Raw genomic sequence first — 27,565 nt, 5'->3', positions numbered from 1 at the left:
TTTTACTTTGGTCACTCACGTGTGAGTTGATGTTATCATGCATGTGTAGTATGAGCAGCACAGGTGTAAGAACACAGCATGTAAAACACCACAGAGCTCATTTTTTAAAGGCTTCAGGCTGCAAACATCAAACTTTTTCAGTTGTTGATCCTGGAAATTCAGTGAATCTGTCCCCATTGACTCCAATGTTAAATCTTTCCAGCATTCATAACCTGATACGCACACTGATTGTTCTCTAGCGATAATTCCCCCTCACAGCATGTGTTTAAATTGTATTAAAGTTAGCATTATTAGGGGCGTGGCCTCTTTGGCTGACAGGTGGATGGTGACACAGGTGGCTGTAGCTGCTAGCTGTCTGCTAGCTTCACCTGAACTGGACCTCTGGACCGTGTTTGTGCTGTTTTTTAATGGCCTCATCAGTAAAATGCTGCTGTGATGTCACTGTACTAACGGACCGAGGGAACATCTCAGATTTTGATTGGATGTTCCTGATTATCAGCTGAGTGTCGCTCCCGTAGAGTCTGTGGTGGACCCTTTGTGTTTGCGTGTTGTTCGTCCTGCAGGTTTCCGTTTGGGCTTTGATTTAAGTGACGACTGCGGCTCGTCCGGCTGATCTTTGTGCTCAGGTGTTGATGTTTCCTCCTGCTGTGTCCTGCAGGCTGATTTTATCCTTTCAAAGCAAAAAAAGCGCTAAACGCTGATTCCTCTGTGGGACGTGTGCTCGGCGTGCAGATCTGCACAGACGGTTTGTTACCTGGTCGACCTGCTGGAGGCCGCAGCGACATATTGCAGCCGGCGGGGTTGGCGGGGACAGGAAGGAGGAAGCAAACGGCCAAATGCTGACGCCGCAGTTTGTTTCACTGAGGACTCAGGTCCAAGCGTGAATCAGATCAGCGCCTCTCCGTCTGCTTTTAAGCCCCAGCATCACGTCTGAATCGTCCTGATCAGCACATTTCTGTTCACCCCGTGTCGGTGTAATAGACACCCGGCTGTGTGCTTCAAACACACCAGCATTTGTCTGCAGCACGAGTTTGTTCTGATGATAATTCCCTGCGTTAGTGTGAAATGTTTCATGAAGGGATTCAGCTCACTGTGAATGAAAGTAAGTCATCCATGTTCTCACAGGCTGTTTGATGTGAAGTCTGCAGGTCGTGAGGTTGTGAATGGATCAGATCACCGTGTCGACACCTCCATCAGGGACTGTCTTTAAATGTAAACCCTGCAAGTTTAAAGCATAGTAATGGTTAAACCGTGGTTATGGTTGGTTCACTGTTTCAGATGGCTGAGTGGTTAGGCCTGGCTGTTTCTGCTCCTCTATCACGAGCTCAGCTGGGATCTTTCTGCGGTTGGCGGCTCGGTGCCGGCCCCGGCTGCAGGCACGTCTCAGTCACTGAGACAAACACAAACACACACTGCAGGATTCAGAACTGTCCGACCCTCCGGGCCCCCGCGGATCGTTTTAAAACCCTCCTCATGAGTAAAGTGATGAAAAAATTCCTCCGTGTCTGGATTCCTGCTGCTCGGCGGGAGGCGAGGCGCCCGGCTTCTCCGCGGGGTTCAGCTAACGCGGCGTAATGCCCCTTTAACCCACGCCGGCCCTCACGGCTGCTCCGGTCTCAGTCTGGTGAGTTTTGGTGTAGCTCCGCCCTTATCCACCCGGCGAGTCCTGATGTCTTTCCTCCGGCTCTGACACGTTTGCTTCGATGGTTTCTGGTCTCGGCTTAAATCCTCAGAGCCGTCTTTAGCTTCTGCTCCACTAATTCAGTTTCCTGTCAGTGTTTGTTTCTGTGTGATATCAACAGAGGTTTTAATTCGTCTTAGCTCTGATGTGGTGAAGGTGCAGAAACCCCAGCATTCAAATTAAAGCGTGTATTTCACAGACTTTGTGTGCAGCGTGAGGCACTTTCTTACATTAAATATTACATAATTCAGTTTGCAGTTTCTGCTCTGCAAACATTTTATTTACGAGATCGTCTCTGGAGGCGAGAAGCGGCTCTGTGGTGAGCGGCGGCGAGCCAGCTGGTGAGGAAAAGACAAAATGGTAAAAGCTGTGCTGACTGAACTTTCAAAATAAGAGCCAAAAATAAACTAAATGTGTGGTGTTGTGGAAAATCAGTTGCAGATGGTGTTGTTCTCGCAGACAGATTAAAAAGATGAGTCTCCCAGGCGGCCCGCCCACCGCTCTCTGGTTGTTTTTCTTGGTGTCTTCAGGTGATTGTTGACTGAAAGAATGTTTTTAAAGACGCGCCCTCCGTCTCGAGTGTGTCCTGCAGGTGATTCACACCTGATGACTGATCCTGGTCAGCGTGAGTCACTAAGATCTGCTAAACGAGCTTTTATAAAGTCTGCAGTGAAACTGAGCGGCGAGCTGATGTTTGCTGTCTGTGACACGTGCAGCGTCGTGTTTTCTCTTCCTGTCAGTCATGCACACACATGCGCACACATACAGCTGCAGCAGTTTGTCCTCTGGGCACGCTCACGCCAGCTCCCATCATCGCGCCGCAGACGTCTTCATCACGCGGTGCAGACGGTTTCCTGCAGCAGACGGAGATGCTGACGAACTTGGTCTGACACACAGACTTTACTTTTACTTCTGCAACTCCTCAGGTCACTAAGCCCACTCTCTGATTGGTCAGGACAGCATTGGCTGTTGGTTCGTGCTGACAGGTGATTGGCTGACAGGTGTGGCGATGTGTTTGGTGGAGTTAGAGCAGCAGCACAGAGACACACCGTCAGTAAGGACTTGTGCTGCTGAGGTGAAGCTCTGACTCCGTTTCCCAGAATGCTCCCCTGCGTTGTTTCGTTTTAAAACTTGTTTTTCCTCCTCTCAGGTCCTCTGGCACCTCGACATCTTCCGCCGCAGTTTCCGTCAGCTGACCACCCATAAGTGCATGGAGGACTCGTGCATTTTCTGCGCTCTGAAGGTGAGAACCTCTCCAAACCTGACCCTCAACCCCTGACCCCGGTCCCTCCTCTCACTGACCCCTGACCTCTCCATTCCACAGAGCATCTTTGCTCAGTTCCAGTACAGCAGCGACAAAGTTTTGCCGTCCGACGCGCTCCGCAGCGCGCTCGCCAAAACCTTCCAGGACAAGCAGCGGTTTCAGCTCGGCATCATGGACGACGCTGCGGAGTGCTTCGTAAGACGATGACACACAAACTCTGGAGGCGCTGCAGCGCTTGATCAGTGTTACAGTAGAGATTACACTTTGACCAATCAGAACCAGCGTTTCAGTAGCTCGGGCGTGCCCGCGGGCCCTCGCCGCGTTCACTCGATTATCTAAGCTCAGGCTTCACTTCTGCGTCTGTGCAGGAAAACATCCTGATGAGGATCCACTTCCACATCGCAGACGAGACCAAAGAAGACATCTGCACAGCCAGACACTGCATCCCCCACCAGAAGTTCGCCATGATGCTCTATGAGCAGGTGAGGAAGAAACTCTGGGATCACAGAGAGGGTTTAACCAGTCAGTCAGGTGCAATGACTGTAAAACCAGTTAAAAACCAGTAATATTCCTTTTCTTTTTATTAACGAGTCGCTTTAAAACAATCATCTGTCACTGGTTTACCTGCTGCTTCACACACCTGCAGGTGGCTTCATTTCCTAACTTTACCTGATATTTTACTTTTGTACTTTGACTGTATGAGCATGAAGAGTCAACACACACAGACACACACACACAGAGACACACACACACAGACACACACACACAGAGACACACACACACAGACACACACACAGACACAGAGACACACACACACACAGACACACAGAGACACACACACACACAGACACACACAGACACACACACACACACACAGACACAGAGACAGACACACACACACACACAGAGACACACACAGACACACAGACACAGACACACACACAGACACACACACACACACAGAGACACACACACACACACAGAGACACACAGAGACACACACACACACACACACACACACACAGAGACACACACACACACACAGAGACACACACACACACAGAGACACAGAGACACAGAGACAGACAGACAGACAGACACACACAGAGACACAGAGACACACACACAGACACACAGAGACACACACACACACACAGACAGACACAGAGACACACACACACTCCGTGTTCACCTCCCGTCTGGTTCAGTGTGTGTGCAGCAGCTGTGGAGCCTCCTCGGATCCTCTGCCCTTCATTCAGATGGTCCACTACATCTCCACCACCTCCCTGTGGTAAGTAAATCCAGCGTTTACCAGATCATATTTATTGAAGACTGGAGCTTCTTCATCATGAATAACTGACTCACACACAGTAACACTCCTCCTCCTCCTCCTCAGTAACCAGGCAGTGAAGATGTTGGAGTCGAGGGAGAAGGCAACCCCGGGCATGTTCGGGGAGCTGCTACGAAACGCCAGCATGGGGGACCTGCGCAACTGTCCTGTGAGCAGCAGCTCTCCTGCGACGCACACACACTGACTGGCGTGAAGCACTCAGAGGTCACGGCTCACCTTTCTTCCTCCTCCTCTTCCTCAGAGTCAGTGCGGTCAGCAGCTGCGGATGGCTCGCGTCCTCCTCAACAGTCCGGAGATCATCACCATCGGCCTGGTGTGGGACTCGGATCACTCGGACCTGGCCGAGGACGTCATCCACACCCTGGGAACCTGCCTGCGCCTCGGGGATGTAAGTAGAATAAGACACGGCATTAAAGCACGGTCTGAACAAAGCGAAGGGTAAACGCGAGCGTCGGCGGCGTGCGGTGACATCTTCCCCTCTCTGCAGCTGTTCTACAGGGTGACTGAGGAGAAGGCTCGGCAGTCCGAGCTGTACCTGGTCGGGATGGTGTGCTACTACGGGAAACATTACTCCACTTTCTTCTTCCAGACTAAGATCCGCCGGTGGATGTACTTTGATGACGCACATGTCAAAGAGGTATGTGTGCACACAGGTAGAAACATCTGCAGCGACAGATGTGTCAAACGCTTTCCTTTACTTTATTCTCACGGTCGTGTCGTGAGGCGGAGGATGAGTTTCTCTGCTCACCAAGACACTTGTAATAACGTAGTAATAACGAGGTGCAGTGCCACCGAGGCCGGTTAGACTCTGCTGTAGTGCGACTGTAATGCGAGTGCGTTTTGTGTGTGTTTGTGATGTAAAGGAAAGCTTTGACCTTTGATCTGCATCAAAAAGAACAGTTTGCTGTTAGGAGACTTCTCAGAGCCACGTGTTCTCACCGTGTGGACGTGGGGGCGTGGTGTCAGGATCTCGTCCCTGCTTTTGCAGACGATGTGGTTCTCATCGTTAAGGTTCGCAGCTGAGTGTGAAGCAGCTGGATCAGGGGGGGTTTCATTATCTCGGGGTCATCTTCAGGACGGAGGAGGAAGTGCAGCCGAGCGGTGTGGTGGTGAGGCGTGAGCGGGCTCAGCCTCAGAGACGGGCTGAGGAGCTCGGGTTCAGCATCTGTCCTCTAGCTGGAGGTGATGATAAGAGGGTGTTTAGACCCACACCACCACGATCTGGACCCAGATGAGCAGCAGGTGGTTATGGATTAAAAAGCCTCGTTATTTAAGTCGCGCTGCTTCGCTTTATTTAGGCTCGGGGGGCCCACCCGCAACACCTCCACAGCCCACCAGGGGGCGGTGGCCCAGACTTTGGGAGTTGTGGGGTTAACTGATACACAATCAAATTTCCGTGTGTGGTCAGGAAGAGAAATGACCTCATGTGCTTCCTGTCCTTCCCTCGACCTCCCCACTATCACCTCTTTCCTCCTGCCTCCTCCTGCTCCCTGTCGCCTCTCTCTTCTGTCATCGACGCTCTCTGATGGAAAGAGAGATGTCATTCCCCGCACTCCCTCACTCTCTGCTGGTTGTGAAAACAAGGATATCCCTCTATTGTTGACCAGTCCAGCTGGACAGAGTGGAGGGTGTGGTCAGAGCGCGCTCACACCACAGCGACACTTTTGCTCACGCTGCAGACTTTCATTCTGTCTCTTTCTCTTAAACAAACACATATTTTCACACGGCCGGGTCGGCGCGGCGTGCTGAATCCCGCGGACGTCCTGTCACAGCCGAGCGGGGCTGAAGCTTTTGGATGTTTGGAAGAATCGGAGGAAGTGTTGAAGTAATCAAGCAGGAGGATTTTACAAAGACACACTGAGCGGGAGGATGGGGAGGAGGCGTTTTTCCATCACGAAGCCGTGAGCTGCTGTCAGCATCTGGACGTCCCGACTGCAGCCGGTAAAGCACCGGCTCCTCCTCACCTTCCCAACTGTTGGCTTGAATTATCTTCCATTAATTCAAGATTATTGCTTTAAATTTGTTTCTATATTTTTGCCTGAAGTTTATACAGAAACACTTAAGGTTAAAAAAAAGGTAATAAGTTCATTCTTGGTAATTACGGGAACAGGAACTGTCTGCGGTGGAGACAGATGCCTGGCAACTTTTTTTTTTTTTGGCAGCACTGAAATGAGATTTTAGACAAGAACTGGATGCAGCACCGTGACTCCTCCCACTGTTTTCAGGGCTTTGTAGCCTCAACAGGGGCAACAAGCAGACACAGCTTAGTGTTAATCAGAGCTCAGTGACATCCAATTAACTGCAGACAGTGTTAGTACAGCAACCTCACAGCAGCCGTGTTATTGGTTACGTCAAGTTAGAGAGCTCAGGGACCTCCACCATCTACCTGTCAGTCACAGAGGCCACGCCCCTAACAGTTGTTTGTCTCCGTCTCCTGATAAACTGTTGGCCAGTCTCTTCTCCGATATGTAAAACGGTGTCATCTGCATACAGTGACACTCTTCTCCTGCTCATTCCTCTCTTTCACTTCCTCTCAATCTTTATTCTGTAACAAAAGTTTAAAACTGTTTTTAGACCAAACAGTTTGTGTCCGGCTGTAAACGTGTTTATTTCTGCTGTAAAGTTTTAACATGAGCATCTTTGGGGGCGGACTCCCAGAGGAACTGCAGGTTTTTATCCCGTTCGTTCTCAAGTTTGCACGTCTGACCTCAAACATTTGTTCTTGCTGTTTAACCTGTTAGCAGGTGTGAAACTGCGCTTCAGTGTAGATTTCAGGCTTTAGTGGGTAACAGCTCTGCAGCTCTGGAACTGCTCAGTGTGATTTGGTGTCTTTTAAAAGCATCTTCTAACCTGCACTCGAACATTTAGGATATATCTAGATTAAAGCAGAGCATCAGATTTTGCTGCAGCCTCTGTGAGCTCTTTGAACCAGCAGGTTCTGCTTGGAGTTCTCCTCCAGCTCACAGGAGGTCTCCAGAACAGATCCAGGACCAGCCGAAGGATGTCGAGGAACAAAGTGGCTGCTTGTTGTTCAGTATAAGAACCAGGGGATTGTTCACTAGTGCCCTGACTTCATGTGCACGAGTACGCATTACAATCCTGCTCAGAGCGAAGCGTCTGTTCGTGTCTGCTGTTAGACTCAGGTTAGAGATGTTCTTGCTGCTTTCTCATTGGTCTGCAGCTCTTTGCTGTTGGTGCTGTGTGTGTGTGTGTGTGTGTGTGTGTGTGTGTCTGCGTGTGTGTGTGTGTGTGTGTGTGTGTCTGCGTGTGTGTGTGTGTCTGCGTGTGTGTGTGTGTCTGCGTGTGTGTGTGTCTGCGTGTGTGTGTGTGTCTGCGTGTGTGTGTGTGTCTGCGTGTGTGTGTGTGTCTGCGTGTGTCTGCGTGTGTGTGCGTGTGTGTCTGCGTGTGTGTCTGCGTGTGTGTGCGTGTGTGTCTGCGTGTGTGTCTGCGTGTGTGTGTGTGTGCGCGTGTGTGTCTGCGTGTGTGTGTCTGCGCGTGTCTGCGTGTGTGTGTCTGCGCGTGTGTGTGTGTGTGTCTGCGTGTGTGTGTCTGCGTGTGTGTCTGCGTGTGTGTGTGCGCGTGTGTGTCTGCGTGTCTGCGCGTGTGTGTCTGCGTGTGTGTGTGTCAGTGTGTGTGTGTGTCTGCGTGTGTGTGTGTCTGCGTGTGTGTCTGCGTGTGTGTCTGCGTGTGTGTGTGTGTGTGTGTCTGTGTGTGTGCGTGTGCGTGTCTGTGTGTGCGTGTGCGTGTCTGTGTGTGCGTGTGCGTGTCTGTGTGTGTGTCTGTGTGTGTGTGTGTCTGTGTGTGTGCGTGTGCGTGTGTCTGTGTGTGTCTGTGTGTCTGTGTGTGTCTGCGTGTGTGTGTGTGTGTGTGTCTGCGTGTCTGCGTGTGTGTGTGTCTGTGTGTGTGTGTGTGTGTGTGTCTGTGTGTGTGTCTGTGTGTGTGTGTGTCTGTGTGTGTGCAGGTTTGTGACTCACTGATGTCTTGCTGGTTTCCGTCGCTGTCCTGCAGATCGGGCCCAAGTGGATCGACGTGGTTTCGCGCTGCATTAAAGGCCACTACCAGCCGCTGCTGCTGCTGTACGCCGACCCGCGGGGGACGCCGGTGTCTGCGCAGGACCTGCCCTCGCGCCTCGACCTCCACCACCTCAACAAGGCCTGTTACGACAGCGAAGACTCGGGTAACTACAACACAGCTAGGAGTCGTAGTAGTAGCACAGCAGCAAACACTCAGGTAACTAAACCAGCCTCAGTCGCTCCAATAACACTTTTACTGGCAGGCGGCAGCTGGAGGAGCAGTAGAAGTAGTTCTTAATGTTTAGGCGTGTCTGATGTGATGAGTGCTTTTGTTGTGCTGTGTTTGTGTGAGTCCATCTCCACTGACCTCCTCCCTCCATCCTCCGCCTCCCACTCGCCCAGGCTGCGAGCCGTCGATCTCCAGCGACACTCGCACCGATTCGTCGACGGAGAGCTACTCGTACCGACAGCCCTCCCACTCGCACCATGAGTCCCTGGCCAGTCGCTACTCCTCCGACTCCCAGGGAACCGTCATCTGCATCGACCGCCCAGACGGAGCCCCGCACGCCTCGCTCTGCAGCCTGGATACCGTAGGTGGGTCAGAGGGGGGAACCGGAGACACTGGAACCCTTTTTAGTGTCTGCCAGCATGTGAGTCCACCAGCGGTCCTAAGCTCAAAGATGGAAGGCGTGGGTGTCTTCCTAGCAGAGATGCCCACATCAACAGCCAGTTTTCTTAACTGTGTTCAGTTTGAAGCTTTAGTTTTTAAAAAGGAGCTGGTGTTCCTGTGGTAACCAGCACTACCATAAACTGGGCTTTAATTTAATCTTGAGCTTAAACCATATTTTCGTCAAACAGCCAACGTGAGCAGGAAATGTTTCGTATTTTCTTCCAGAATAAACGAACGTTCTCCATCTTTGTGCTTTGGACGCTCGGTGCGATGAAACAGGATTTAATGAACGTGACAGTTACATTCATTCATTGCTCCGCCTCAGTCATGTGACCCATCTATGCAGCCAATCGCATTCATGCATTCTGCTTCTTTTTCCTATCATGGCGGTCACGCTGTGAACATGTGTTGCCCTGCTTCTTGTTGCTAAGGCCACGCGACGGACGGTGAGCAGCATCAGCCTCCGAGGAAAGGAGGCGTGGCCGGGGATAGGAGGCGGAGCGCTAGCCGCCACCGGCGGTCTAAACCTGAGAACGAAGCGTCGTCAGCTGGTTACCACAGTGAGGGTAGGCGGGGCTTAGGCCAAAGACTTGCTCTGTGAACTGCCTGACATGTGACATGAGTCTAAAAGTATCACGAGCCCACGCTCAGCCTGGCGACAAACACTCGAGTTTCACAGCAGGATGATTTCTGGGCCATAGCGCCATCTAGTGGCATTTTTGTGACCTCTGATAATTCAGCACCAGCTGTGTAGGTGTAGTGTATGTGGGTGGAGCAAAGTCTCAGGGCGTAGATCAGCTGATTCTGAAGGTGAAGCCGTGTTTTTATTTCCCATCCAGTCATTCATCCACCTCCTTCGTTCACTCTCCTCTGGGGTAAGGTTACTCCTTCTCCTCCTCGTCTTTTCTTACTCCTGCTTTTCTCCTCCTCCAGGCGAGACGTTAAAGGAGCAGCAGGTTCCTCGTCACCTCCCCAAACCTTCGTCTTCCTTCTCATCATCGACCAGCCGCCTGCGAGACTTCAAGGAGACCATGAGCAACATCATCCACAGCCGACCCCTCTCCTCCTCCTCCTCCACGTCTCTGCCGGCCGCCGGCTTCTCCTCTGAAATCACCCCCTCCTCGAACAGCAGCCATCACCACCACCTCCCTGCCAGCAGCGCCGCTCCTTCCTCCTCCTCCTCCGCTGGGAAAGCTCAGGACTGGGAGGCCGACAGCACCAGCAGCGAGTCAAAGTCCAGCTCCTCCGGGGGAACAGGGAGGTACCGGCCGGCTTGGAGGCCCCGGAGGGAGGCGCTCAACATCGACAGCATCTTTAACCGCGAGAGGCGGAGGCAAGCAGGGTACAGCCCCCTCGGAGCGCCGCTGCTCGACGACTGTGGAGCTCAGGACGCCTCCTCGGCCCTGGAGGAGGTGACGCCTGTCCGGACGGGCTCCTCCAGGACTCTCCCCGCCTCCTTCTCCAGCAGCCACAGAGGAGGTGGAGCTGGACCGGGAGGTGAGAACGAAGGAGCGGGAGGAGCCGTGCTGTCTCCCGCTGCTCCTCCTGCTGCTCCACCCAGGCTGATCCAGAGGATGGAGAGCGGCTACGAGAGCAGCGAGAGGAACAGCAGCAGCCCGGTCAGCCTGGACCTGAACCCGGGAGACAGGTGAGCTCCAGAAGGTCGTCATCAATCGATCAATACTCCAGTCGGCAGATCGTATCGCACCTTACGTGAAGTCACTGTTTAAGTAAAATAATTATATTTATTAAAGACAGAACAAGGGAGTAAATTCAAACGTGAGATGGCGTGTACGCGAACACAGTAACGTAAAAAACAACATACGATGAGATAATAAAAGCACAAAGTGAAATAAAAGGTACAATAATAAAAGAACTCCATTAAATAAAAAGAAAACAATGCAATAAAAATAATGTAAATATAAAATAAATCAAAATCCTTCAGCAGATTTAAAAATGCACATTTTCTCATCTGTATAAACAAAGCTGTAAAAAGTGGCATAATCAGGAAATTTCCACCTTTTCAGTGGTCCTTGAACTGCCCATGTGCCCTGTTTACTCAAACAATTGGCAAAAATAAACCATTTGCACCAATCAGATCCTGTAAAAACAAATAATACACAAAAGAAAACACGCAGGATCGCCGTCGCTGTGTTTCTGCAGCGGGTTTGTCAGATTAGGAGCAGAGCTGATTACGACCCCGTCCTGCTGCAGCAGTTAAACTTTCCTGTCATGCTAAGTGACTCCTTTGGTGGTTTGAGAGTTCGTTCTTGTAAAGTCATTAAAGAATGATCCTGCCCCTGAACCTGTATGACAGAATATGAGTGTTCAGTGGAGTCTAAACTCAGGATTGGTGTGTGTGTGTGTGTGTGTGTGTGTGTGTGTGTGTGTGTGTGTGTGTGTGTTATATGAAACTTCAGCTCCTGACGCTAAACGTGTCTCTGTTTCTCCTCTTCAGGGAGTGTGTGGTGAAGAAGGCTTTGTCGTCCTCTTCCTCCTCAGGACCCTCGTGGAGGAACGCCCGCTCGAAGAGCAGCGGCGCTTTGCTGCAGGAGCTCAGCTCGTCCAGCAGGGGGAGCCTCGGTACGAACGTCTTCGTGTTCTTGCTCATGCAGACGTTGAGCTCTCAGCTCTGCATGTCAACAGGCCGACTTTACTCCGGCGTGCAAACTTGTTTTATATATTAATGCTGATGGTGTTGTTGCAGCGCCCTCTGCAGGCCGCAGCGAGCTGGACGAGCTGCAGGAGGAGGTGCTGAGGAGAGCGAGGGAGGAGGAGCAGCAGCGGCGGCAGGAGAAGGAGAGGGAGGCGGCGCTCGGCTTCAACCCGAGACCCAGCAAGTACCTGGACCTGGACCAGCTGCAGATCCAGGGTACAGACACACACAGACACACACACACACTGACACACACACACACTGACACACACACACACGCACACACACACACGCACACACACACACTGACACACACACACAGACACACACACACACGCACACACACACACTGACACACACACACGCACACAGACACGCACACAGACACGCACACAGACACACACAGACACACACACAGACACACACACACAGACACACACACACAGACACACACAGACACACACACAGACACACGCACACAGACACACACACACAGACACACACACACAGACACACACAGACACAGACACACACACAGACACACACTGACACACACACAGACACACACAGACACACACACAGACACAGACAGACACACACACACTGACACACACACACAGACACGCACACACTGACACACTGACACACACACACAGACACGCACACACTGACACACAGACACAGACACACACAGACACGCACACACTGACACGCACACACTGACACACACAGACACACACACAGACACACACAGACAGACACACACACACTGACACACACACACAGACACACACACAGACACGCACACACTGACACACACACACAGACACACACACACTGACACACACACAGACAGACACACACACACTGACACACGCACAGACACACACACACTGACACACACACACAGACACACACACAGACACACACACACACAGACACACACACAGACACACACACACACAGACACACGCACACAGACACACGCACACACAGACACACGCACACAGACACACACACACTGACACACACACACTGACACACACACACTGACACACACACAGACACACACAGACACACACACACACACACACAGACACGCACACACTGACACACACACAGACACACACTGACACACACACACTGACGCACACACTGACACACACACAGACACACACAGACACGCACACACTGACACACACACACAGACACACACAGACACGCACACACTGACACACACAGACACAGACACACGCACACAGACACACACACAGACACACACAGACACACACACACTGACACACACACACTGACACACACACAGACACACACAGACACACACACAGACACAGACAGACACACACACACTGACACACACACACAGACACGCACACACTGACACACAGACACAGACACACACAGACACGCACACACTGACACGCACACACTGACACACACAGACACACACACAGACACACACAGACAGACACACACACACTGACACACACACACAGACACACACACAGACACGCACACACTGACACACACACACAGACACACACAGACACACACAGACAGACACACACACACTGACACACGCACAGACACACACACACTGACACACACACACAGACACACACACAGACACGCACACACTGACACACACACACAGACACACACACAGACACACACACACACAGACACACGCACACAGACACACACACACACAGACACACAGACACACACACACTGACACACACACACAGACACACACACACTGACACACACACACAGACACACACACAGACACACACACAGACACACACAGACAGACACACACACAGACACACACAGACACACACAGACAGACACACACACAGACACACACAGACAGACACACACACACTGACACACACAGACACACACACAGACACACACACACTGACACACACACACTGACACACACAGACACACACACACAGACACACACACACAGACACACACACACAGACACGCACACACTGACACACACACAGACACGCACTGACACACACACACTGACGCACACACTGACACACACACAGACACACACAGACACGCACACACTGACACGCACACACTGACACACACACACAGACACGCACACACTGACACACACACACTGACACACACAGACACACACACAGACACACACAGACACACACACAGACACACACACACTGACACACACACACAGACACACACAGACACGCACACACTGACACACACACAGACACACACAGACACGCACACACTGACACACACACAGACACACACTGACACACACACACTGACGCACACACTGACACACACACAGACACACACTGACACACACACACTGACGCACACACTGACACACACACAGACACACACTGACACACACACACAGACACACACAGAAACACACACACAGACACACACAGACACACACTGACACACACACACTGACACACACACACTGACACACACACACTGACACACACACTGACACACACACAGACACACACACAGACACACACTGACACACACACACTGACACACACACACTGACACACACACACTGACACACACTGACACACACACACTGACACACACACACTGACACACACACACTGACACACACACACTGACACACACACACACACACACTGACACACACACACACACTGACACACACACACACACTGACACACACACACTGACACACACACACTGACACACACACACACTGACACACACACACAGACACACACTGACACACACACACTGACACACACACACAGACACACACAGACACACACACACAGACACACACAGACACACACACACAGACACACACTGACACACACTGACACACACACACTGACACACACACACTGACACACACACACACACACACTGACACACACACTGACACACAGACACACACACACACTGACACACACACACTGACACACACACACTGACACACACACACTGACACACACACTGACACACACACACTGACACACACACTGACACACACACACTGACACACACACACAGACACACACACACACTGACACACACACACTGACACACACACTGACACACACACACTGACACACACAGACACACACACACTGACACACACACACTGACACACACACACTGACACACACACTGACACACACACACTGACACACACACACAGACACTCTTCACGCTTCAGCTCAGACTGTTACTAAATTCACGATTTCATAAAAAATGGTTTTATTTTGAAAATCCTGTTGGCTGTAATTCTCACTCTTGTTGCTTCCTCTTTGTTTTTTCTCTCGTTATGTGGCGTTTGTCTCGTGCTGCGAGTGGGTTGTTTGATTGGACGGTTAGCTCGTGTCGCGAGCAGAAGGAGAGACGCATCGAGGTGTTGGGAGTTCAGTGGAAAGTCCGCGGGGGAGTCGGGAAGGACTCCGTGAAAACACAAAGTTTAAAGCTGTGTGCGTCTTCCTCTTTTGCTCTGCAGGTAAATCGGACACTTACGAGCGGTGCGTGTCAGAGGCGGAGCTCCTGCTGGACCAGTCGATGCGTCTGGAGCAGGCAGGCGAGGTCGCCGCCGCGCTGTCAGCTGTCAATGAAGCTGTCTGTAAGCTCCTCCCACTGCCACTAACCACACTCTCTCCACTTTGAACGCAGCCAGGCAGAAACCTGACAGCCGACTTACACACACACGAACGCGAGAAGCTGAATCGAGCTTTAAACAATCCGCTCACCCAAACAAACATCGGGATGGTTTTTGATGACATCATTACTGCGTCTGTATTCGCCGCTGTTTGCTTCACGTGTGTCAGTCAGATGTGAACCATGAGGGTCTGTAAATATCACAGAGTGTTAACTCAGCTCAGGGTTCGAGTCACTTCATCAGATTTGGCTCATTCTGTAGTGGGACAAAGTGAAGACTGTCCTCATTAAAAATAGACAGGAAATGTCCTCAGTGTGACCCCGCCCCCTGCAGATCCTCTTATGTCCAGCAGAGGCAGCAGTGAGTCTGTCCCCATAAACTCCCATGTTAAACGATAGAGCAGGAATATTCATACTTACAGCCTGATACTAACGGTTTCCCTTCAGAAAGCCTGTTTTAAACTTCTGTTAGAGAATAAAGATGAGAGGAAGTAGAAGAAGAAGAGTGTCACTGTATGCAGATGACACAGTGCTGTAAACGGGAGACGTTGAGGGGTCAGAGGTGGACGGGGTCACAGTTCGACTTCATTTCTGTCAGTAATCTGGAACTCCAAATGGTCCCTCTGTCTTCTGTTGGAAAGAAGTTTAATTCTGAAAGTCATCCATTTATCAAACAGACCATCATCACAGCACGTCAGTTTTTCCTCGCCACAGAGAAAAGCAGCTGGAGTGAATCTAAGAAGCCGTGAGCTCTGCTCCTCTAAACACCTGCAAACATCCCAGAAAAGCACAGAAAGGCTGTTTCACACTGGGCTGCATCACACAGCAGCCTCTGTTATTTACTGGTTCATGTGTGACTTCCTGCGCTGTGAGGTCACATGTGAACGTGCGGTTCAGCGCCGTCACCCGTAGATGATCAAGCGTGTCGGAGGTGTCCTCGAAGCTGACAGCCGGGTTGTTTTTCTTTGGTTGTGATTCTCTTACTTTAACCTTCTGTCTGGACTTGATTTCTCCATTTCATCGTTAATAACCACGCCACCTTCATGTCAGCAGTGCGATGTTTGATTTCCTGTCAGCTGTGAGTTTTCTTTGTCAGATTGTTTTGCATGAAATCATCATAACGAGTTCTTTTCTGCATCTTTGGTTCATTTTTTATTCTTTTCTCTCTTTCTGTTTTCTTTTCATTTTCCTTCTGTTGTGGATTTTCTGTTGAATCGTGACCCGGCTGCAGCCAAACTGCGGCCGGTGGTGGCTGAGGGCGGAGCTAGTAGTCACAGCCGGCTGCAGCGCTGCATGAGGAGAGCCCGCAGCCTGCAGCAGCGCATGCAACTGCTGCAGCAACAACAGCAGGACTCAGAGGCAGGCAGAGAGAAACCACCGCAGCAGCAGGAGGAGCAGCAGCTCCAGGAACAGCACAGGTACCGCTGCAGCCTGATCAGCCAATCAGAACGCACCAGCAGGTGGCGCCCTGTTACCTTCTGTGTATTAAACCTTGTTATTCCTGATGTGTGAACAGAACCTGTGGAGGTTGGAGGTGTAAATCCTCAGCTGAGCTCAAAACTCCTGACATCTTACCTCCTCATGGGCTGATGTAAGAACCTGACGAGAGCTTCAACCAGAGCAAAAATAAATTGAGAATAAATCGGGCAGTAATTATTAGTCTCGTGCAGTAAACTCACACATGTGGTTCTAACGCGATGATGTGGCGTTATTTTTGTGCCACTAATCTGAGCGCACGTAAGAAAAATTTGCAAGTTTTGCATTTTGAAGAGAAATTTGTTTTGAGCGAAGAAAAGCTAAATCTGAGCGAACAAAACTCATCGCTGCGTGCAAAAACTGTGTTTCAGTGTTTGCTATTATCCACACACACACAACAGCAGCCCCTCTCGCTCAGTTTTTGCATGTGTTGCTCGCGCTCTCAACATTTCTGCCCGTGTGCGCTCAGCTCTTTCTCTACACCGTTATATTTGTGCCACAAAACCAGCCAATCACAGACTTGGATGCAAAAAATTCTGATTGGCTGTTTTGGTCTCCAATCAGCTTGTTAGCTGCTGTAGCTAAACCCAGGCAAATATCCCAGAATGCATTTCATCCAAAACACAGAGTGGCCAAGTTTGAAATATTACTCTGTCTGGGTCACAAAATAAACGTTTAAGATATTTTCAGGTGAGGATGTTGCTGTGTGAACTTCAAATATCTGCTCGATTCATCAAGACGTCACATATTTGCAAAAGTGCTCTAACGTTTCCAGAGATGCCTGTTACCCACCAGCTGACCGGGTGGTCAAGGCGTGGCCCCAGGTATTGACCGGCCCACCAGGTATTACATGAAAAACCATAAAGCCTTTGAACGAAAGCAAAGCTGCTGTGACAGTGACGTACACTGTTGTATATATGTATGATTTGTATCACCTTCATGTTTCCAAACCGACATCATGACCAGCAGCTTTCCAGCTGTGGCTCCCACAAACATCAGCTGATACTAGAAATTAATATTAAATCAATTCTAACAACAGCTGATCAAGCTTAAATGTGCTGCTGTTGTTTAGCGCGACATCCGCTGGTTTCCTGTTTCTGGCGCAAAGTGGGCGATAAACAAACAAGAGAGCCGATCAGCTGATCATTGATCAGTTTCATGATTGAAGTAGCAACAGGAGAGGGAGGGGGGAGAATGAGAGAAGAAGAAACAGCTGTGCAGCAAAGACACAGAATAACTCCAGCTTTGTGTCTTTTTTCATTGTAGCTGAAGTCCGGGACAAATCGCTTCCCTTTTCACCTCAACATGGATGTATTGTAATTAGAGATGGCACGATACCACTTTTTTATGTCCGATACCGATACCGATATCATAAATTTGGATATCTGCCGATACCGATATGAATCCGATATAGTGTTTTTTAATCAACAAAACTGTTTTTTAATATCTTGCTGCATTTTGTATAAGTTCATACTCAAGTTTAAAACAACAACTACACTAAAGCTATTCTGTTATACCTGTATACAAAAAAAATATTTCATAGTTCAGCAATACTGATCAATCTAATAAACTTAGACCTACACCATCCTCCCTATTCTGGTATTTTAAAGAGTACTTAGCGTAAATATTAAGCAACCTAACTAATAGGGTTCCAACTCCCAGCAACAACAAAAATAAATAAATAAAAAATAGGGAACCACCCCTCACGCTCCACCTTATGATGCTTAATCGACGTAATCAACCTTAATTTGATGCAGTGTGAAAAAAAATGCACAGAAATCAATTATTTTTCAAGAAATATTAAATAGATTCAACATCTTTCTTCAACAAAATTGCAGACTGCACAGATGGTACCTTCCCAAAGGAAAAAGTACTATAGCTTACTAGGGTATATATATTAGACTTAATAGTCACTATATACAGTAATTGACTTCTATTCATTTTACATCAAATTAAAACTTTGGGTGTCAGATAATTATTTATTAAAAGCTCGACATTTTAAATGAGAATAAGAAAGAAAAGTATGTCTTTGTGCCCCCTTTTCCCTGTTAATGCCCTATCGGCCCCCCTGGTTAAACTTTGCTAGATCCGCCCCTGCACAGTTACCAGCGTCAGCTACGTAGAAAAAGATCCTCGAGTAGAAAGTAATATTAAATACATTCTAACAACAGCTTATCAAGCTTAAACGTGCTGCTGTTGTTCAGCCGCTGGTTTCCTCTTTCTGGTGCAAAGTGGGCCAAAAACAAAGACGGACTCGCGACAGAAAAGCCAATCAGCTGATCATTTAAGCAGTTTCACGATTGAAGTAGCAGCCGGAGAGCGAGAGGCAGTCGCTCGTTAAGCTTAACGCAGGAATGCTTTACAAACATTCAGAGATGGACTTACACACTTGCTTTACTTCTCTCGGGGATAACTTTGTCGGAGATGAAATGCCAGGTTGCTAGCGAAGCTCCACATGCTATCCAGACCACCGACAGGTCCCGCATGCCACAGCCGCTCTATCACGTGATGCATACTGCTCTGACATGCTAACGTTCTGAGGTGAGTTACGGCGTGTTGCAAGTTTTGTGAGGTGCTTTCGTGATATTTAATGGATCGGATTACATTTTTTATTTTTCTCCGATATCCGATCCAGTCATTTAGGTCAGTATCGGACCGATACCGATACGTAATATCGGATCGGTCCATCTCTAATTGTAATTGGTCCAGCCCAGCGTTGATCATGACCAATTGGCTAATTCACCACCATCATCGTTTATACCGTTAGAAAATGAAAGTGCCAAATGCCCGGCATGCCCAATGGCCACTCCAGCTGTGCGGTCAGCTGGTGGCTAACAGACGTCTCTGAAAACGTCAGAGCACTTTTGCAAATATGTGACGTCTTGATAAATGGAGCAGATATTTGAAGTTTACACAGAGCTCTGGCGTAAAGCCAGTCATTAACACACCCCTCTCTCCCCCCCGCCTTTCTATCCTATTCCCCCCAAAGTGAAAAGCCTCTCTCGGGCCGAATACTTCTGACAGAGATGCACAGCAGCCAATCAGCCTCCTCTGTGGACCAGCAGACGCCGCCTCCCTCCACCTGCCTCATTAGGTCGCTGCCTCCCCAGTCAACCTCGGTGTCTGACCCCGCCCCTTCAGGTTCACCTCGGGAGGACAGGAAGACCCTCTGTAGCGTCGGCTCCCTCCCTGCTCTCTGTGTGGATGCCCCTGTGGAAGACTTGGCTCCACCCCCTCCGCTTGAAGAGGAGGAGCTTTCAGTGCAGTGGACCATAACATCTCCTGCCCCAGTGCCTCCAGTACAAGCCCCGCCCCCACCCCGGCTGCATCCCCAAATCCTGTCACCTGTTGAGACGTTGAAACCGTCTTACACCCGGCAGCCTCAGGCCACACCCCCAGACTCCAGCCACATACCGTCCCCGCCCCCTGCCCCTCATGCAACCAGGAACTGGTCGTGCTTATACCTAGACCAAGACGTCATCGACTCTCCCAGTCCACCAATCAGCTCGCACCTGTACTCACCGCCAGACTCCCCCGCCAACATTCCCCCAGTGAGCCGCCCGGACCTGCCCGTTTCCCCGCCCACAGTGGCGCTGCCCGTGGAACGCTGGGCTGAAAACGTCAACAGATACTATGGCTCCCAGAGCACTGGGGGAGGGGGACTGGTGGCGGCGGCGCTGGTGACGCCCGGCGAGGAGCTGTCAGAGCTGGAATCGCTGTACCAGGCCAGTCTGCTGGCTCCCAGCATGCACCGGGGCAGCCGGGGAGTCAGCCCCCAGCCGAGCGGCAGCAAACCAGGTAGGAGCCTCTGCTGGACGTCAGTGGAACTGCAGCGTTTGGTGCCTCAGAGGTTGAAGCTGGACATTTATTAATAGTTCCAACCAATCAGGAGCCTTCGCTCAGCTGACCTGTTCATGCCGTCATAAACGTGAACTGATGGCGCTGCTAACACGAGTTAATAAAACAAGTTCAGATTGTTCCAGCAGAAGCAACGCCTGCTCCGTGTTTACCCACAATGCACTTTAAGTTTCCTGCAGTGAGTGAAACGGATCAAACGTGAGGCACCAACGCTGGTCTCAGCTCCTCTACGTCACAGACATGAAGCTGCTGATAGCAGACGCCATCCTGCCCGTGTGACTGTGAGCTATAAATGATGTTCATAGTGTGTGTGTGTGTGTGTGTGTGCGCGTGCAGGCGTGAGGAGGAGGCAGTTGGGTCCCGGACGCTCAAAAACGCCGACAGCTGAGATCGAGAGAGACGCCTACAGGACCCCAATAGCAGGCCTGCAGAAGGTGTGCACACCTGTGCGTTCAGCCGATGACGGCGTTCACGTTGTTTGTGCGACCTTGTTAAAAAAACTGAACTCTCCTGTTTGACCTGCAGCCGCCGTCAGCTGAAGACGAGAGCTACAGCGCCGAAAACCTGCGACGCATCGCCCGCAGCCTCAGTGGGACCGTCATCGGGTCGCGACCCCAAAACCTCGCCCCCTCCCACAGCTGTGTAAGAGAGAAACACACACACACAAGCTCGTTCAACTATCTTAGTGAGGACCTTCATTGACATAATGGTTTCCCTAGCCCGGACTCTAAACCTGACCATGACCTAATTGTAACCCTGACACTAAAACCACATTTTGAGCCTCAGAAAGGCTTCAAACTTGTGAGGACACACCGGTTCTCACAAGTGTAGTAGAATGCAGATTTCGGTCCTCACAAAGATAGTTAGACAGGAACACACAGAGGCACTAGCAGCTTCCTTCTGCTACCTTGTGGTCGCACCTTGTAACTGCAGCCTGGAGCTCAGCTTTGGTGCAGAGCAGGGAAACCTCTTTATTCCGTCCATGTCACAGAAAAATGAGGCATCTTTAAAAATCAGTGAACCTGTCCAGGTGAACTCGAGTCACACCCATCGAGTGACGCTGTCACATTTTAGCCTGTGACCTCATAAACACGTTACCACTCATGAGGATGGAGAATATTTAACTGGAACTGTCTCTGAGCAGCAGCTTCCTGTGTTTCTGCACGCTTCGCTCTGCTCTCGGCGCCGCTGGCGTTCAGCCATCTCGTATTCAGGCCTCAGGAATCGCCTCAGGCCGCCGCATTAAACATTGATGGGCAGTTTAGTTCTCCCATTAAGCTTCTAACCTCAGAGCCCGACAGCTGAGCGGCGCTCGGCGTCAGATCCTCACCGCGTTCCCTCGGCCCGAGGGTTTGATTCCTAAATCTGTTACAACGTGAGGGGAGAACTGAGTCATTCAGCAGCGTGCACGCAGACACGATCATGGTGTCACCCCCAGACTTGCATCTCAAAGATGCAAGCCCCTCCCCCATGTTTGTTGTTTTTTTTTTTAATCTTTTCACTCTTGTTTCATGTGTGTTTTTTTCTTCATCACGTTAACATGTTTTCATTTCTCCCCCTCCCTTTGTTTTCTCACTGACGCCTCCACCTTCACTCCTCCTCCTCCTCCTGAAGGACCCCTCTGTGTCCAGACCCCCCCTCAGACATTCTTCCTCCTCCTCTTCCCTCCTGCGTCGTTCCAGCTCCTCTACCCTGCATCCCCCCTCCTCTCCCTCCTTCACTGCAGACCACTCCCACCACCACCAGCCCCGACTCCACGGCCCCTCTCCTCCTGCACAGCACCCCCCCACGCAGACATCACAGCCCCCCAGCTCCAGGCCCTCATCCTGGGGACACTCAGGTAACGTGCCGGCCCTTCACCTCCATCTTCAGAGCAGCTGGCCGGGCATGCTGGGAAATGCAGTTCAACAAATGCTGAAGTCGGATTCTCTCTGTAGTTCAGACAGTTTAGTTTGATTAAACGCTCCCAGCGTTCCCATGGCAACCTGCTCACAGGTGAAAACCTGGAAATGATCAAAGTGACAGGATTCCTTTGCAGTCATGTGACCCTGCTGCCGTGCTGTACATGTGAACCCGTCACGCCTACAGTGCTGTGCATAAGTCTTGAGTCACTGTTTGTAGGAAAAAGTGAAACGTGTGCAGAGTTACTGAAACATGATGGAGGCGGGCTGTTTGGTGTGAGCCCCGCCTCATTTCTGCCGGTCGTCTTCAGGACTTTTGCACAGCGCTGAGGGTGTGGCAGAAAGCGTGAACGCCGCCTGACGTGTCCTCTTCCTCTTCCTCAGGAGCTGGTGCGAGCATCCAGCAGCACGTTCTGGTTGTGCCTGACCGGCGTCAGACTCTTTCAGCTCACGGCGTCCCGCTGAGTTATGGCACGCTGCCTCGAGCTCCTCGCCGAGCCCCACCTCCCTCCACCTCCTCCCTCCCCAGGCCCAGAGCTGGCACCGGCCCCGCCTCCCCTCTGGGACAGCAGAGCCTCTACGCCACCATGCTCCGCCCTCGTCGTTCCGCCGCCAGCGCCAACGGCCACTACGGGCACCCCTCATTGGGCTACGCCCCCCACCACCTCAGAGCGTCAGATGGCCCTGCCCACCCACTCCGCCTGGACATCCCCCCAGACGGCGACTGGCGACGCGATACCAACTCCAGGACAGTCCAGCCCAGCTCCTCCTGGGACGCCCGCCTCGCTCGCCACCCGCAGCCTCCTTGGCCCCGCCGGCCCCCCCAGCTCTGCTCGCTCTGCCAGCAGCTTCCTGCCGAGCCGGCGCGCTCCTGTTGCTCCTCGTGCGGTGCCTACGTGGCTCGGTTCCGGCCAACCAGCTGATCGGACCACAGCGAGAGTTTTACTGCAAATGTGGCTCGCTGACATCGTGAAGGAGCTCAAACGCTGTGTGTGCGGCGTGATGATGTCACTTTGGAGGAAAACTCTTGGATTGGCTCTGCAGTGTCGCCCTCTCATCCTCACTTCTTCATCACGGATCTCCTGCTGCTCCGCTCGCCTCGCCGAGCTCACGCACACCAACACGTCTCTGACATCACGAAGCTCCGAGCGGCGACCTGCTGTCTGCTCGGCCCTGAACTCTGATTGGACAGAAGCAAAGAGCGGCTTGGTTTGAGAGCTGAAGCACGCTCGAGGTCCTGATCTTAGAGAAGTGTTTGATAATTTCTGTAAAGCTCAAATTCAGACGCGCTGCTTGTAAACTTAAACGCTAACAAACGGTTGCGATGCCTGGCGTGGGTTCACCTGCTATCGCGTGAGCCCCCCCTGGTGGACGCCAGCGTTATAACACCACTCTGCTCCTGACCGTCTTCAGAGGAACGTCCCCAACGAGCCGGCGCAGTTTGCATTAACCTCAGCATCATTTTTTTTGTTTTAGTCTGTTAGGAGGTTTTAACTGAAAAGCTGTCAAATATACGGTCCGGGGGCCAGAACCGGCCCGCAAAAGCAGGGCGCTCTGGTCCACCTGTATATAAACAATGAGGGCTTCAGCTCGTTCAGTGACGGGTGGATGCTGGCTCACGGGTGGAGGACTTTCTTCTGTTGGTCCAGTTGATCAACTTTGATTGGAGCATCAGGAGTTGTTTGCGGGTCGTGGCGCTGACGCGTGGAAGCGCGTCCTCCTGGTGATTTTTGTAGTTGTGTGTAGGCGAACTAACCTGAGCGTGCTCACCTGTCGCAGCCCGGCCGGCTCATTTCTCTTCTCTAGATTATTGTAGAAGAATAACCGCAGCTTTGTTTGAGCAGCTAATATTTAGCATGTCTTCAGCTCACCTGTCGTAGGTGTTCGTGTGCTGCCGTGATGACGTTTGTTAGCGCGGTAGCTTGACCGCTTTTAGCGCACTTCACAAGTGTTACGATAGACGTTTCTTTCGCTCGTTGCCAATTTCTTTCGACATCCCTCCCATTTATTTGGGGGAGGAGCCTCCCTTATTTTTCTTACTCCGATTGGCTTGTTAGACTTTCTGCCAAGACCGGCACTGGCTCCACCCACGTGGTGCTCCAGGTGAGCTCGGAGTGAAAGGTTGATGTTTCAGATGAAGTTATTTTTGCATCATGTTTGCTTTGCCACAGTGGATTTTGATTTCGTTGGTATATTTTTGATGCTTATTTTTCTACGCTGTAGAGTGAACACAGACGAGAGGACGAATAAAATGTTTAAAGGAAAAAGTCTCACTGGTTCATTGTCTCATTCAGGGTTTATTTAAATATTTTCTGCTGTGTTTTTACATCATGAAACTCGTGACTTTACATTCAAATATTTTCTTCATGTAAAATAAAGTAAAAATTAAAAATTGCCTCAAGTTTAAAATAACAAAAACATTTCCCACTTTATGTCCACTCTGATTGGTCAGTAATTGAGCATTTTTAAGCTTGTATGAGCTCTCTGCTATAAGCCCCACCCATCACACGGGCGTGGCTTTCACTCAAGTCCGTCCAGACTTTCAGCGTCACGGCGTTGCACAGAGCTGAGGGTTTTCAGGAGACGTCGATTCTGTAGTTTTGACAGCAGAAGAAGAAAATCCTTTTTTTTTTTGTCACATGTATGAAACCAGAGCTTTCCTGCTGAGCTCTGCTTTTAAAAACCTTTAAATAACCAAAACCTGCAACTGAATGTTAGAAACACGAGGCTGAGCTGTGCTCTCTGTTTTAGTCTAATGATTCAAAACACGAGCAAAGACTCATCGGGTCAAACCGTCCTTCAACTCCCAGAATCAACGCTGACAGGATACACGGGGCAAGTGTTGACAATTTAAAAAAATAAAAACATAAACTTCACGTCCATGAAAACGAGGAGTTACTCTCCATATGAAGATCACACAGACGTCCGCCTTTTTTTCAGTAGAACCAAAAATGTAGTTTGGAGGCTTACTGCCACTTTATTAGGTACACCTAGAGCTGCTTTAATCCTTCACGACAGACATGACAAGGTTCTCATCCATGGTGACACGACATCATCACGACATCATCACTCAGCTGCTGCATCTGTGATGACACCCTCCCGCTCCTCCACATCTCAAAGCTGCTCTGTTAAACTGAGATCTGTGACTGTGGAGCCGCCTGAGTGAACTCGCTTTGTGACATCAGAGGACGGGCGTGGCCCTGATCACAGCAGCAGCAGCAGGCTGAGGTCTGACGCAGGCAGGATGGATTAACTCTGACCATCTGACACTCACAGAGCAGGAAACGTTTCTCCATCCTCTGCTGTCCAGGTTTCTGTGTGAGCTGTAGCCTCAGCTTCCTGTTCTTAACACAGGACTGCTCTTCTGCTGCTGCTGCACATTCACAGATGCTCTTCTGCAGAGCCCGGCTGTAACGAGTGACTTCCCGTTTCTTTCCTATCAGCTTGAAGCAGTCTGTGTATCGTCCTCTGACCTCAGCGAGTCATTTCCTCCCTGAGAGCTGCTCACTGGATGTTTCCTCTATGAGCTCTGTGTGAAACACTCAGACCAACTTTGAGTCTCTTACTCCTCCTTTCTCAGTCTGAACTTCAGCAGCTCGTCTGCATGCTTAAATGCTTTGAGCTGCTGCTCTGTGATTGGCTGATTAGATATTTACAGGAAGATGCACCTAATAAAGTGGCAGTGAGTGCATACTGTAGGTTTGAGAGGTTTAGATTTTTTCTTTTGCTCATTTCTAGCATATTCTTTTCCTCAGTGTTTTGCTGGAACCAAACTGGCCGTCACGCTAAATATGACATTAAAAAAAACAGAATTCTTCTTCTGAGCTGAAATCACAACATCGGATTATTTCACTCCTCCTGGTCCTCTAAGCTGCCTTCATCCGTCCATTCATCCAACCAGTTCCTTCAGCTGTCAGCTGATTGGTCCACAGCGCTCTCAGGTGGTTGGGTAGAGCAGCAGACATGCGAACATGTTGTCCTCTGACTCCGCCCAGTCTCCTCCCCTCAGTTCCAGCCTCACCTCCTGTCCCTCCCTCAGCAGCAGGAGGCTCACCCCGGTAGCCGGCCCCTCCTTACTTACTTCCTGCCTCTGCAGAGGCACCCACGCTCCGCCCTTCTCCTCCTCCTCCCCCATGCTCCTTAGGACCACATGGGCGGGGCCTGGTCTCAGGTGCAAGGTGAGGACAAACAGGTAGATCCCATCCACTGGAACCGTGAAGGTACTGCCAGAGTAAAACTGACCCTGGGTCAAAGACGGCTCAAAAACAACAACGCCAGAGACGCTCTGAAGAGACCGAGCAACGAACAGCGGGGCGCGTTCTGATAGGCTGGCGGGGACGGGTTCACCTGGAGAGAAGAGGAGGGGACAATGGAAGAAGATGTAAAGAAAAAAACCAACAAACAAACAACTATTATCAATAAAACATTAAGACACTGTTGGGCAGCAGTGTGTTACCTGAAACCTCACCTGGTGACTCCCTCCTGCTGCGCCGCTTTCCTCCCCTCTCTGACTCCTCCCTCCGTCCTCCTTGCTTCTTCTTCTCTTTCTTCTTCAGCAGCTGCCACAGCTTATCCAGCTCCAGCGTGGCGTTGGATCTCGCCAGCACGTCGGCGTTGCTGAAGACGTTCTTGAACACCCCCAGGTGTTGCTCCAGCCCCTTTTTCAGCCAAGTCACCTCATTCATCACCGTGGCAGCCACACGTGAGGCGTTGGGGCAGGAGCACGTTTTCTCCTCCAGCTGGGATAGCCTGCGCTCCACCTCCTCCACCTTCCTCTCCAGGTTCCATAGGTCACCGCCATCCCCGGGATGGAAGAGCATCTGCTGCTCCCTAGCAGGAAGTCCGTCGCCGCCGCCCCTCCTTGGGTCACCGGGCAACCAGGAGGGAGGCTGGTCTGCAGATGGCACCTCCTCTCTGCCTCCTGAGAACAGACGAGTCAAAAATGAGTTGAAGCAAAAACAGGAAGCAGCTTCTTAAAAGTACATTTTATCTAACATCC

The 27,565-nt window shown here is 50.8% G+C and overlaps 2 protein-coding genes across 11 annotated transcripts in view; one reads left to right on the top strand and one right to left on the bottom strand.

Annotated features, from left to right (window-relative positions):
• The window catches only part of usp54a (ubiquitin specific peptidase 54a), a 46,240-nt gene extending 22,368 nt beyond the window's left edge, over positions 1-23,872 (top strand). For 7 of the 9 annotated variants that reach the window (XM_085427747.1, XM_085427745.1, XM_085427748.1 and 4 more), the window contains 21 exons: positions 2,832-2,924; positions 3,006-3,140; positions 3,314-3,427; positions 4,154-4,236; positions 4,342-4,444; positions 4,538-4,684; positions 4,784-4,933; positions 8,305-8,473; positions 8,712-8,903; positions 9,411-9,545; positions 9,913-10,627; positions 11,438-11,562; positions 11,687-11,851; positions 15,177-15,296; positions 16,563-16,749; positions 16,848-16,922; positions 19,797-20,605; positions 21,002-21,099; positions 21,191-21,307; positions 22,280-22,505; positions 22,951-23,872. In XM_085427747.1, the coding sequence (XP_085283873.1) occupies positions 2,832-2,924; positions 3,006-3,140; positions 3,314-3,427; positions 4,154-4,236; positions 4,342-4,444; positions 4,538-4,684; positions 4,784-4,933; positions 8,305-8,473; positions 8,712-8,903; positions 9,411-9,545; positions 9,913-10,627; positions 11,438-11,562; positions 11,687-11,851; positions 15,177-15,296; positions 16,563-16,749; positions 16,848-16,922; positions 19,797-20,605; positions 21,002-21,099; positions 21,191-21,307; positions 22,280-22,505; positions 22,951-23,489 (4,497 nt within the window). In that variant the 3' untranslated portion in view covers positions 23,490-23,872. The remainder of the gene's footprint in view (positions 1-2,831; positions 2,925-3,005; positions 3,141-3,313; positions 3,428-4,153; positions 4,237-4,341; positions 4,445-4,537; positions 4,685-4,783; positions 4,934-8,304; positions 8,474-8,711; positions 8,904-9,410; positions 9,546-9,912; positions 10,628-11,437; positions 11,563-11,686; positions 11,852-15,176; positions 15,297-16,562; positions 16,750-16,847; positions 16,923-19,796; positions 20,606-21,001; positions 21,100-21,190; positions 21,308-22,279; positions 22,506-22,950) is intronic. The other 2 variants (XM_085427750.1, XM_085427749.1) reach the window with 2 other exon arrangements.
• An 834-nt stretch (positions 23,873-24,706) lies between these two features.
• The window catches only part of mmrn2a (multimerin 2a), a 29,192-nt gene continuing 26,333 nt past the window's right edge, over positions 24,707-27,565 (bottom strand). The window contains exons 10-11 of one of the 2 annotated variants that reach the window (XM_085427751.1): positions 27,023-27,487; positions 24,707-26,913 (exon numbers count right to left, since the gene is read on the bottom strand). In XM_085427751.1, the coding sequence (XP_085283877.1) occupies positions 26,504-26,913; positions 27,023-27,487 (875 nt within the window). In that variant the 3' untranslated portion in view covers positions 24,707-26,503. The remainder of the gene's footprint in view (positions 26,914-27,022; positions 27,488-27,565) is intronic. The other variant, XM_085427752.1, reaches the window with a different exon arrangement.

Source organism: Rhamphochromis longiceps, linkage group LG13, assembly GCF_057381845.1.
Source record: "Rhamphochromis longiceps isolate RC_006_pf linkage group LG13, R_longiceps_female_GT1.1, whole genome shotgun sequence".
Classification (NCBI taxonomy): domain Eukaryota; kingdom Metazoa; phylum Chordata; class Actinopteri; order Cichliformes; family Cichlidae; genus Rhamphochromis; species Rhamphochromis longiceps.
This window is presented reverse-complemented; position numbering and strand designations above follow the sequence as displayed.